The 12,735-nt window shown below is 35.7% G+C and overlaps 1 protein-coding gene across 2 annotated transcripts in view; it reads right to left on the reverse strand.

Annotated features, from left to right (window-relative positions):
* Window positions 1-12,735, reverse strand: part of FRZB (frizzled related protein) — a 31,596-nt gene that overhangs the window by 6,801 nt on the left and 12,060 nt on the right. For both annotated transcript variants that reach the window (XM_007965559.3, XM_007965560.3), the window contains exon 4: window positions 1,684-1,749. In XM_007965559.3, the coding sequence (XP_007963750.1) occupies window positions 1,684-1,749 (66 nt within the window). The remainder of the gene's footprint in view (window positions 1-1,683; window positions 1,750-12,735) is intronic.

Below are 12,735 nucleotides of genomic sequence, written 5' to 3' on the forward strand. Positions count from 1 at the left end.
TTCAGCTACCTTCTCTACGATCTTCATTTTCCATGACTTGTCATTCAACTTTTAACAAAAATAACAGCAACAACCATTGCAGCACTAAAGAAGCTAGATAAAATAAAACTTGATAATAGGATACACAAAATAAATATAAATAATTACATTTCCCTGATATAAAATGCATATGTTTTTATTCTTAGTGTTACAGTATATAAAAGTTCATATAGCATTTTTCAATCTTAACAAGCTAATCTCCTAGAAATTAAGGCCTCCCTTTTCCCTAGGGTTCTTCACATCAATCTGTAAAGAAGCGGGTTCTTAGATAAGCAGCCAGGCATTTGACTTCTTACATAAACATAACCTTACAAACTTAGAAAGAGCATCCATCATTGACCAAGAAAAGCTACATTCCTCTTAAGAGTAGTAGCAAACAAAACATAAAAATTAATTCCATTGAAGAAAAACTTGGGAAACAAGGTGGATTTGTTTTAAAGAGATTTAACTAAACCAAAAATTTTCAACTGTATATTTTTTAATACACTGCATTTTGAAAGATATTGAAGGTAACTCTTACAGTGTTATTCATTTCTCTCCTTTCAACTCCCAAAAGTATAGAAAAAATAAATCTGCTCTATATATCCTATATACTTAAAAATAGTGTACATAAATGCAATAATAAAACCCTTATTTTAATAAGGTTCATTGTAAAATTCTGTTTAATCTCCATGTTTACTCATTGACTCAACATCAATAGTCTTATGCAGAGATAGTAACATACCTTTTATTAATACCATAGATATTAGAAAAAATCAAAATGCCTATGGAATACAGTAAATATCAGTCCCTTATGTGTCAACTGGAAAGCACTGTTAATAGCTCTTTCTAAATATAATGACTGTATAAATGAATTTATGACTCTAAAATATACACCAGCATCCAAAAGTACATTGTGAACAATCAAAGAAGGGACAACTTAGGTTCAATAATCATTGATAAAATCGGGACGGTAATATAGCTCATGGGGCAGCTGAGAAAATTAAAGATAATGTATGGAAATCACTTAGCACAGTCCCTGGCTCAAAAATGGCAGGCTTTTTAATCCTTCAGTTAAGTTTGTCAGCTACATTTGGATTGGTGGCCCTTCAATTAATATTTACTTTATTAGAATGTCGGATTTTAAGTCAAGCTAGATAACAATACATTTCCTTAGCTGAATACCAACAACTTCTACAAGTGTTACTTTCCAAATTTGTCAGTGTTTTTCATGGGATAGGCTGACTGAAGAAATCAAGTTTGAGTCTTTCAACAGTTCCTTATACATCAAAGTGCTCTGCTGTTCACCCAGTGAAGCACAACTGATGGCCTATGCAACCCAACTTGAGCTCAAATCCTCCTTCAGCCTCCAGGTAGGGAAGAGTCCCGTCTATCTTGATCTCTGTGTACTTAAGTGTATGACTGTAGGATGACAATACTGCCTGATATGCTTCAGCATTAACCAAGTGTTAAGCATTTTGCCCATGTGAGACATTTTAATTGGTTGGGGCAGAGGGAGGGACTACGCTCCTAAAAGTTGTCCTTCTGTTTTTAAGCCTTACTCTTAAATGGCTCCACTCATTTACGTGTGCACATATTCATGGATGCACCCACACACCTTTCTTAACACAGCAGTTTATACGTCAACCATGAAGTTTTCCTTACCATAGTTGTAATTATTCCGGAAATAAATCTTCTGTGTAGCTCTAATAGGCTTACATTTACAGCGCTCTGAAAAACACATTTTAGTTATAAGCACATTTCCAATATTAGCTTTCTTTTGTTTACTCACATTTTTTTGCTGAGACTAGATCTCAATTTGGTGGTGAAAAAGTTCTTGTCAGTTCTGTGTGTCTGGCCTTTTTCTCCTGAAACTACATTCATGTTTATTCTATCTACACGTCCTCTTATTCAATGTCAGTATGCTCATGAGAATGAGTTTCCATTCTCAACAAACCACCCAAATCCTGAGGAAATGCTATTCACCCCCATGCATGAGAAGAGCATGACCCCTTAATCCTGAAAGAGGTATGCTTCATGCTTATGGAAATGTTAACATTATGAATGCCAACTGGCAGGCAATTTTCTGCCTATGCTCAGGTAGCTGGTTTACCCTGTGGACTACCACCTAATGTTCATATACTTTTAACAGGTGACACAGCACTCCTCCTACTATTAGTTCCGAGATCTGAAAGCAACTCAAAGAGATAAGCAAGTGTTATTACAACCCAGTGAACTTGGTGAAGTTCTTAAGAGGGTCAGTGAGCCTCTTCTATAGGTAAAATAGCTACCATTCAACTCAATGGTGTTTTGGGGCTTGTTGGAGGAAACTATGCATGTATTTTGAGAAGAGAAACTTCATGTTTTAAAAATATTTGGTGAGTAGTGACCAGAATGCATATTTTATGTATATATTAGGTTGGTACAAAAGTAGTTGTGGTTTTGGCCATCATAATAATAGCAATTCTAATTATCTCAAAATGTTTCATCTATAGGGTGGATTCATTTGACATCTTGGAGAGTAGATTGTTACGCCTTTTATAGAAGAGCAACACAGTTAAGATTACTTAGCTAAGAAATATACGTCATAACTATGGCAAATTGTCAGGAATTAATGTCAATATAAAAGTAGAAAATAATACACAATTATCTTAAAATATTTAATTAAATATGAAGATTTCTTTAAATAATGCCCCTGAGAAAGCTTTATTAAAAATCAAATGGTATGTGCTTCTCTTTTGACACAGAAAGGAAATAAGAACACATAAATTCGAGAAAGGACATCAAGAAAAAAAAGTTTCGCTTAAAAGGCATTTTATGGCTGGGCACGAGGGCTCACTCCTGTAATCCCAGCACTCACTTTGGGAGACCAGCAGGGTGGGGCGGTAGCTGGGGGAAAGAAAAATCGCTTGAGTCCAGGAGTTCAAGACCAGTCTGGACAACGTGGCAAAACCCCATCTCTACAAAAAAAAAAAAATGCAAAAATCAGTGGGTGTGGTGGTGCGTGCCTGTAGTTTCAGCTATTCAGGAGACTGAGCTGGAAGGATCACTTGAGCCCTGGAAGTCAAAGCTGCAGTGAGCCAAGGTCACGCCATTGCACTCCAGACTGGATGACAGAGTGAGACCCTGTCTCAAAAAAAAAAAGTTGTTTTATGTTAACATGGGGAACAATAAAAGGTAGGAGCTTCTGTTGACCACTGGTATTTTCTAAAGAAGATTAATTTTATTTCCAGTTGAACTTGTTGATAATACACTTTAAAGTAGCAGTCCCGAAAAGAGTATCACCTTTCCTGCCAGAGAAATAAGCATCTTTACTGGGGAGAGGTAGCAGCAGCAACTGTTGCTCTTGCCCATGACAGAAATGAGAATTCCTCAATACCACACACAGCTCCTTCCCTTGTTCTCCTGATAATTTTTAGCACACAATTTCTGTGAAGATCTCAGCCAATAAACAATGAGTAACATTAGTGCTTGTTGCTATTCTGACAAAAACTATTCCAAAAATAACTTTATTAGCAAAATCATTGTATTCTCATTTAGAAGAGAACAAAAAGTTACCCAGTTTTTGGCTTTCCGTACAGTATTTTATTCTGTACTAAAATGTTATATGTATTTTTAAAGAGATATTCTTTAGATGAGAATATTTCTGAAGACATAAATTCTATGGTATTAGTTTATAAATTATCTTCATCCATATTATATATAGACTTGTGATGTTTCTATTAAAAATAAATATCCACCAAAAATAATGCATGCCAATAAATTACACATTTGTAATTCTTCAGAAATTTGCATAGGTTAAAATAAAAATTATTGGCAAAAACTATAGCAACTGTTACTGAATTGAGTCTAATTTCATGCTGTTACTTACATATCTTTGCTTGGAGCATAAACAAATGGATTCCATAAAACTTTCCAGGCAGGGATTTTTAAAAATTATATTATAAAATGATTTAGTAATATTTCAAGTAGGCATTTACAAAGCTATGCATATAACTACATATACATAGCTAGACTATTACCTAATAGCTAATGAGCTAAGCAAATATTCTCAGGACTAAATTTTGCTCATCTGCAATATGCTTCTTATTTCTGCTGGTCTCCAAGGTGACAATGCCATACTAAATATATATTTTAAATATTTATATGGGATAATATGTCCCAATCCCTAGCTCTTGACATAAGCAAATTATCTGTCTAGTTCAAGTAGCTTGAAAAAATAACAGTAATAAGGAGAAGCTGAGTTTATATCCACAAAGCTCAAATATGAAAGAACCTCCTCCCATTTATGCTTGTTCAACCCAAACATTCATATCTTAGGTTATTCATGAAAAGTGTAACTTAGATCAATAGATCTGAAACATAATCCTCATCTAAATTATGTTTACACACATCAACATATACATCCCCACAAGCCTAAGAGCTGCGAAATTGTGAAGAATCATAGAGGTATGTTGCATCCATTAGCCGTCACCTTCCTTGCACCGGCTACTGTAAATCAGATGTAACAGTTTATTTTTATTATCAATAGTTGATTTCTTGATACTCTTTTAGGGGGGCCTGTAGTATTACCATCATTTCTAGTTTAATTGCTAGTAATCTTTGGCAAAACCTAATGGCACAAGCTTTCTAAGTTTTGGCTTTTAGAATGAAAAAATGAAATCTATTATTTACTGAGCTTAGCACAAAAACCATTAGATACTGATTTTTCTGTATTTCACTGTTGAGAAGAAAAGCTTATAAATGAATTAGAATCTGCCTTGGTGCTTTATCTAAGGAAAGAAATTTTTTAAAAGTTAAAGGAGTTGATTTTGACAAAACAGGCTAAGAAGTGACAAAGAGATCTTCAAACACAGGCAGTTTTAACATTAGCAATTCATTTACCTCAAAGCCTGGAATTCATACAATACCTTCAATTGTGGGACAGAGTGCAGTGCTACATCTTAGGAGCAGCCATGGAAAGGACAGAAAACTGTTTTCAGCTTAGTTCTTCCTCACGTTCCCTCCACTCCTCTTGCTTGATGTTTCTAGTGACTCTCCTAATATTAATGATCTCCTACATATCTGCTAATGAACCTGGAGACTGTTTATTACCTAGTAGAAATGTAAGTTCATCACTCTCATAGAAATCTGAGTTTGCAAAGTTAACACTCCCAGTACTTTGCAGAACTTGGTCTGCAATGCAAGGGAAATGCCCCATGATACACACGGTGCCCGAGCGGTGAACAGCCTCGCGGCCTCACTGTGGCTTCTTATAAAAATCAAAATAGTTCAGAGGAGACAAGAATCTTAGCCTTCTTTGTTCTGTTTTGCTCATACAAATATGCTCATTTATTTTTAAAAACCATAAGGATACTAGTATTTTTGATATGATCTTAGAAGAGCTAAAGAAGTCTAAGTACCTGATACAGCTATGAAATATGATACTCACTGGACCGTCACTGTTCAATGCAACCTTGTTTGAGTTCAAGCTTAAGTGTGATAAAACTTTCTAACTATCCCTGACCTTTGTTTGAAATTGAATGCTTCTGGGTCTTATCCAGAGCTGTAAGACTATATTTAACTTCATCAGATCCCCAAACTCTCATAACCTTTCACGTACCATGACTTCGGAGGACTACTATGTTTGAGTGGATATTTTTCTGTTTTTTCTAGGAAAAAAACCCTTAGATCTGTGCTCAGGATTTATTGTCAAAAAGTATGGGGAAGGAGAGAAGAAAATACAATTGTATTTGTGTTACAATTTCCTTTATAACTTTTTCAAGACTGACCCTTTCTAATCAGATCAGACTTTAAATCATTTTAATTTTTACCAGATGCACTCTATGTCTCATATCCTGGCATTTGACCCCTGAAACCCAGTTGTCCTCTTTTCCTCCATTTTAAAACACATAGAGGCAAAACACAACACATTTTAAAAGCTATAAAAAATAAAACTTTATAATTTGAAGATCCAGGTCCTTAACTATGACTTTTTTGCTGAGTTCTAGATCTATATTTCCAACTGCCTGTACGAGGTGTCTATGAGCAGTTCCAAAATTTTTAACAGTTCCATAATTTTTAACATCTGGTAACATCCATAATACCATGAATTTGTCTTTCTTCTATAGAAATGATAGTAATATCCTCTGACTCCACAACTCTGGTATATCCATGCTTCTGTAAATATGAGATGAGAAAGGGAAAGAGAACTAACATTTGTTGAACCCTTTCATTCACTTACATATGAATTCATTCATTCTGCAAATATTGGGCATCTGCTACATTCCAGGCTCTATAATAGGCATGTAGGACACATGATGGGCACTACAGACAATCCAGAAGAGGACAAAGACATTGAACAAAGAAATTATACACAAAATAATTTGTCATATGTGATACATGATACGAAACTAAAACACCATGTGTATGTGTAACAAGAGCATATAACTTAATGACCTAAACTAATCTGGCCTCCAATATACTGTAAGAAAATGATATTTAAAACTTGAAACCTGAAAGGTGCGTCGTAGTTCTCTAGGCAGGAACTACATCTTTATATATAAGATAGAGAACATGAAGTCCATAAGGGAGACTGAGAAGGAGCGTACAGTGGTGTGGACGGAAATATAGGAGAGTGTGGAATTGAAAAAGAGTCTTCCAAAATAAAAGCAAGGTAGTCTTCTGTGTCAAATGACCCTCAGAGCTAAAATGAGTTCAGAGAGAAAAGGTTCCACTAAATTCAACTGGCAAGGTGATGACTGAACCCTGAGCAAAAGAGAGAATAGGACTTTGAAAGCCAGAAGACTTTATCCATTACACAAGAAGGAAAAGGAGAGAAAGGTACTGATATTGACAAGTTTATAAATTGGTTGGTGGAATAATGAGGGAGTTCTTTCCAATGGCTTTTACCTTCTCTTTGAAGAATGAAGTGAAGTCATCAGCTATGGGGAATGAGGGGCTAGGAACAGCAGGATGTGGGCATGTAAGTATAGAAAGTATAAAGCAGTTCTTTCATGAAGTAGAAAGGCAAACTTTTATAGTGGGTAAGAATGCGTGGCAATCTTGTCTGTTTGAATTTTCTATTTTGAACTTAAAGTGAAACCAGTCACCTCAGTTGAGTAATTTTCTCAAATAACTGGAGCTGGGATTTGCCAGATGAGTATGGAAGAGGAAGAGAAAGTAAAGAAGTTGAGGGTATTTTCAAGGGTATCAGTATTGCAGTAGACCATGATATCTGACATAGACAAGAAGGTCAGAGGCTTAGCAGATAGTAAGTGGCAGCTGATGGATAGGTAATCTCAACATGGTGGGGGTGGGGAGGGGAAAGGCAGCAGTGACGATACTGCAACAAATCATCTGGAATGAAAAGAGGCAGCAGGCAAAGAGTGGGATTCTTAGAATTAATATTATAATGCTAGCACCCCTGCAGCATTAGAATTAATATTACAATGCTAGCACCACTGCTAGCAGCACTGCAAGGCCCAGAACTGCTCATGGAAGTGAGTGGCTGGGGTAGAACAGACAAGCGGGTTAGTGAAGTGAAGAAATCAATGCACTAGATGGATCATCTGCCTTATCATCGCAGCTATCAAAACAGCAGCAGGAATGGATGCCATTGTGGAACTTGTTCAGCTAGCCCTTAAAGAGAAGATGGGCAATATACCACTTGGCCATTCAGAAGGTCAATTCTGCTATCCTCCTAGAAACAAGGCGATGGTAAAACATCCCTAGATGCCACCCCATGAAACACATTCCTTCTTCTCAAAATTGCAAGTCATCAAATGGACACTTAATGGAAAATCGACTGGGTCTCATTGTTCCTAGGACATTAACAAACAAACAAAACACCAGAACCCTAGAGTCCTGATGTCAATGATGAAAGGGAAAAAAATGAACAACAACAACAACAACAACACAACTCCTGCAGATTCAGAAATCAACTATATTAAACTAGGAACCATATTAAGGAGATTTGAATTTAGAAGTCATATTGGTATTATGCTCATACAAGGGTGTACTTTTACACAATTAGAAATAAAATAAAATAACGCACAGAACTCAAAGTCTCAAAAATGCCATGGTATGCCAAAGCGGCCAGTCCCGAGTGTGTACAGTAAGCTTCCATTCACGTGAAGCTGAATAACGACACCCATCTATGGCAATGAAAATCAGAACTGTGCTTGCCTCAGGACAGAATGGATGATTGGACACCAGGCAATTTAGAGAAATGTTCTTTATCTTGATCTGGATGATGGTTACATAAGTATATACATTTGTCAAAATCTAAATGCAGCATACACGAAGATTTGTAGTATTTTACTGTAATTATTCCTTAATAAAGTCCTATTACCATACAAATAAGACATTTCTTTCATTTTTTTATAAAACAGAATGTGTCTTGACTTAGCAACCATTCATTACGTATTTAAAACAATATTTATTTCCTAAACCTATACACAGGGCAAAGAATATCATATTAAATTTTATTTTGGATTACACCAGTATATGGAAAATGTGATGGAGTTGACTGGTGAACCTAGGTGATATAATAAGGCTTTAAAAAGTAAAAGTAATATTTGCTCAACTTAGCTGTAAAAACAAACCTCAAATATTGTAATAAAGGACTCAATTCATAGTAATTTGCACTTTGTAAAAGAAATTGCTTAAGACTGACAGAACTAACACTGTATTAATAAGAAAAGGAAATTCAGTTTATTCCTTTTTGTCTTCAGAAAATTTCAAATAAACTGCCTTTCACAAGTTTTCTAGATCCAAGAGTTATTCAGAATATCCAAAATATAGAAAGAGTCAATACAATTATGCTTGTTTTCCCTCATGACTTCTGAAGTGTTGTTTTGTGATAGACTCTAAAGAAGTCAATTAACAAAAAGAAAAGGGGGCTTCACAGCCTTTAGAAGATCATGTGTCCACTCAATGCCAAGTACATTGAAAAGAGGTGAAAGAAAAGGGTGTGCCAGTCACCTATTTGCTCTTTCATTCCATTTCCTTGGCACATATTGTGCCTGGTACAAGTAAGTGTCCCTTACATTTTTTATTATAACATAATAGGTGGACATATTTTCAAGGTACATTGATATTTTTGTACATTCACATAATGTGCAAAGATCAAGTTAGGGTAATATCCACCACATTAAACATTCCTTTTTATGTTATGAACATGTGAATTATTATACATATTGAAATGTACAAATAGATTATTGTTAACTATAGTCTCCACACTGATCTATCAAACACTAGGTCTTCCTCCTAACTAACTGTATATTTGTCCTCATTAATCATCCTCTCTTCATTCCCTCCTCCACGTTACCCTTCCCAGCCTCTGGTAACCACAAATCTACTCTCTAGCTCCGTGAGATTCACTTTTCTATTTTAGCTCCCACATACGAATGAGAACGTGTGATATTTGTCTTTCTGGGCTTGGCTTATTTCATTTAACATAATGACCTCCAGTTCCATTTTCCTTCGAATGACAGGATTTCACTTTTTTTACACCTGAATAATATGTCATTGTGTATATATATATCGCATTTTCTTTATTCATTCATCCACTAATAAGCACTTAGGTTGATCCCACATTTTGGCTATTGTGAATAGCGTGGCAGGAAACATTGGAGTACAGATATTCTTCAATGTATTAATTCTCTTTCTTTTGGATATATACCCAGTAATGAAACTGCTAGATCATATGGTAGTTCTGTTTTTAGATTTTGAAAAACTCCCTATTGTTTTCCATAGTGGCTGTACTAATTTACATTCCCACCAACAGTGTACTAGAGTTCCCCTTTTTCCACATCCTCGCTAGCATCCATTATTCCATCTTTTTGATAAAAGCCATTCAAACTGGGGTGAGATATCTCATTGTGGTTTTGATTTGCATTTATCTAATTAGTGATGTTGAAAATTTTTTCATATACCTGTTGGTCATTTGTATGTCTTCTTTTGAGAAATGTCTACTCAGATCTTTTGCCCATTTTTAGATTATTTGTTGTTTTTTGTTTTGTTTTTGCTATTGAATCGTCTGAGTTGCTTATATATTCCGGTTATTAAGCTCTTGCCAGATAGTTTGCAAATATTTTCCCTCATTCTATGGATTGTCTCTTCACTTTGTTGATTGTTCCGTTTGATGTGCAGAAGCTTTTCAGCTGCACTGGTCATTACATTTCTAACGAACGGTGAGATCGATGGACTAAAACCAAATAAAGTTTCAGTACTAGGGACTTAGAAAAGCAATGATGTCACATACTTAAATGAGAAAGTTACAAAAGAGAAAGTTTTAATTAAAAGATTACTTCAGGGCTAGGCGCGGTGGCTCATGTCTGTAATCCCAGCACTCTGGGAGGCTGAGGCGGGTGGATCACCTGAGATCAGGAGTTACAGACCAGCCTGGCCAACATGGCGAAACCCTGTCTCCACTAAAAATACAAAAATTAGCCAGGAGTGGTGGCGGGTGCCTGTAATTACAGCTACTCAGGAGGCTAAGACAGGAGAATTGCTTGAACCCAGGAGGCAGAGGTTGCAGTGACCTGAGATCGTGTTATTGCACTCCAGCCTGAGTAACAGAGCGAGACTCCATCTCAAAAAAAAAAAAAAAAAAAAAAAAAAAAAATTACTTCAGTAATTAAATACATTATTTTTGAAGTACCCAAAGAGTACCCAGGTAGAAGTGTTACTGGAGGGAAATGTGGTCCTAGAGAGTAATCACAACTGGAGTCATTAAAGTGACAATTCAGCCTGTGTAGCTTGATGAACTCCAACAGATGAATCCCTATGAGGAGAGAGGAACAGAAGCCAAGCACAGAGCCTCAGTGACTGTCTACAGCTGAGGGACAGGCGGAGAACTAGGACAACTGGGATAATAGCTCAAGGAGAGGAATACTTAGGAAAGAGAACTGATCAAAAGTATCAGTTGTTGCAAAAGTAATGGGGAAAAAATCCTATAGTTTTAAGCTGCTGTATAATCACAAAAATACTATTTGTCTATCATATTTTTTTTTCCAATAAGGTGCAGAAGTTGGCTCTACAGTCAGTAAACATTTGTACCAAAGAAAAAAACTGAATTCCTTCCCAAAATTGATAGTAAGCCAAAAGGGAGGAAAGAAGTTTAAGAGAAAGAAAGAGAGGGAATGGGTCTCTACCACCCAAGCTAAGCATAAATCATGTCAGCAAAAGAGGGAGTGGCTGGGCAGGCCTGGCAGCTGCAGTCACCAGGAATCTCCAGTTGCTCAGTGGCCACCAGGCAGCTACCCAGAGGAGCTTCTCCGGAGCACCTTTGGAACACGGCCAAGAAGAGGTTAGTGAAAACTCTGGGAGAGCATCTGACTTACACTAATTTTTCCCTAATTTAAGATAAATCAGAAGGGAACTCAGAGATCAATACAATCTGATTTTATATTAGGAAACAGGCCCCAAGATATAATTTGGTCACACTTGTATATTTAGTGTCAGAATTTACCAATTCTATCTCCACTCTGGAGAAATTTGTGTTTTTCGAACGTAAATGTTCATAAATTGGTCACATCACAAAGCAGAAAATCGGAAGAATTACTTTTTGGAATTATTTTAATTAAAAAAAAAAAAACCCTTTACATTGGACCACTTGAATATCTGCCTTAATTTTCCATGTGCTGATTTGATAAATCAAGTGACTAGGTGAAATAGAACAAAAATTGTTTTCCTCCATATTCCATGCTATGGAAATAAAGAGCATCTATTCCTTATTACAATAGTGGATTTGCAACAGTAAAACTACAATTGGATGGTGTTCAGAATCATTATGTCAAAAAAAAGAAAAAGAAAAAATTGTTAAACTTTGAGGCAAAGAATAAATTAACTAGAGTGAAAGAATTTCTTTTCCAAATTCCAGACAGAAACAGCTTGACACTTTGGAAAGAGGTCCTTATGTGGGTTACAGTGTTTTCCTGCCTTCCTCATTTCCTGTTTTATCATGATCAACCTCAGCTGTTATATTTCTCCAAAGCATACATTTTTTAGTGTGAACAAATTATATTTTCTTTTCAGAACATGTGAATATGTTAGTGTTTTTTTCACAAACAGAATGAACTTTGGTTTTGCCTATTTGTTTTCATCACTCTCATTATACAGAGAACTGGAAAATATTTTTGAAAGAGGAACAGTAAACAGTGACTCTGAGAAGACCACATTGGTTCTAGGTAGTTTTACATGTTGAACTGTTTTTTTGTATATTGTTGATAGTGTTGTTGACGTATTTCCTTTCTTTCACACATTGAAGTGCTATATTACTCTAACCATAACTTTGAAACAAATTGGAAACATATACACGTCCTTGACCAGAAATTTTGACTCACCAATTGCAGTTTTATACAAATGAGCTTTTCTGTTGGGGTTGAGAAAACACAATAGAAAGAGTGACCCTTCAAATAGCAACATTACTGGACACCAATGATTTCCAACTGATTTGATGATACTGAAAAACATTACCAATTACATAAAGTAACAAAACAATTCTAAAATAATTTTAATTTACTTATGTTTTTAATGGGATAAATATTTGTTGGGACACTTTTGGTAGACATTCCCTCATATCAAACACGCCACCCTGGTAAGATTCAGTGGAAGTCAACAGAGAAAACTGTCCCAATGTGATGAAAGTTGATATTTCAAACTTATTTACAACTTAATAAACTAAATGTTTCATTTCCACAGATAAGACACCTTATAAGGCCGGACTTACTG

Source organism: Chlorocebus sabaeus, chromosome 10, assembly GCF_047675955.1.
Source record: "Chlorocebus sabaeus isolate Y175 chromosome 10, mChlSab1.0.hap1, whole genome shotgun sequence".
In the NCBI taxonomy this organism is placed as follows: domain Eukaryota; kingdom Metazoa; phylum Chordata; class Mammalia; order Primates; family Cercopithecidae; genus Chlorocebus; species Chlorocebus sabaeus.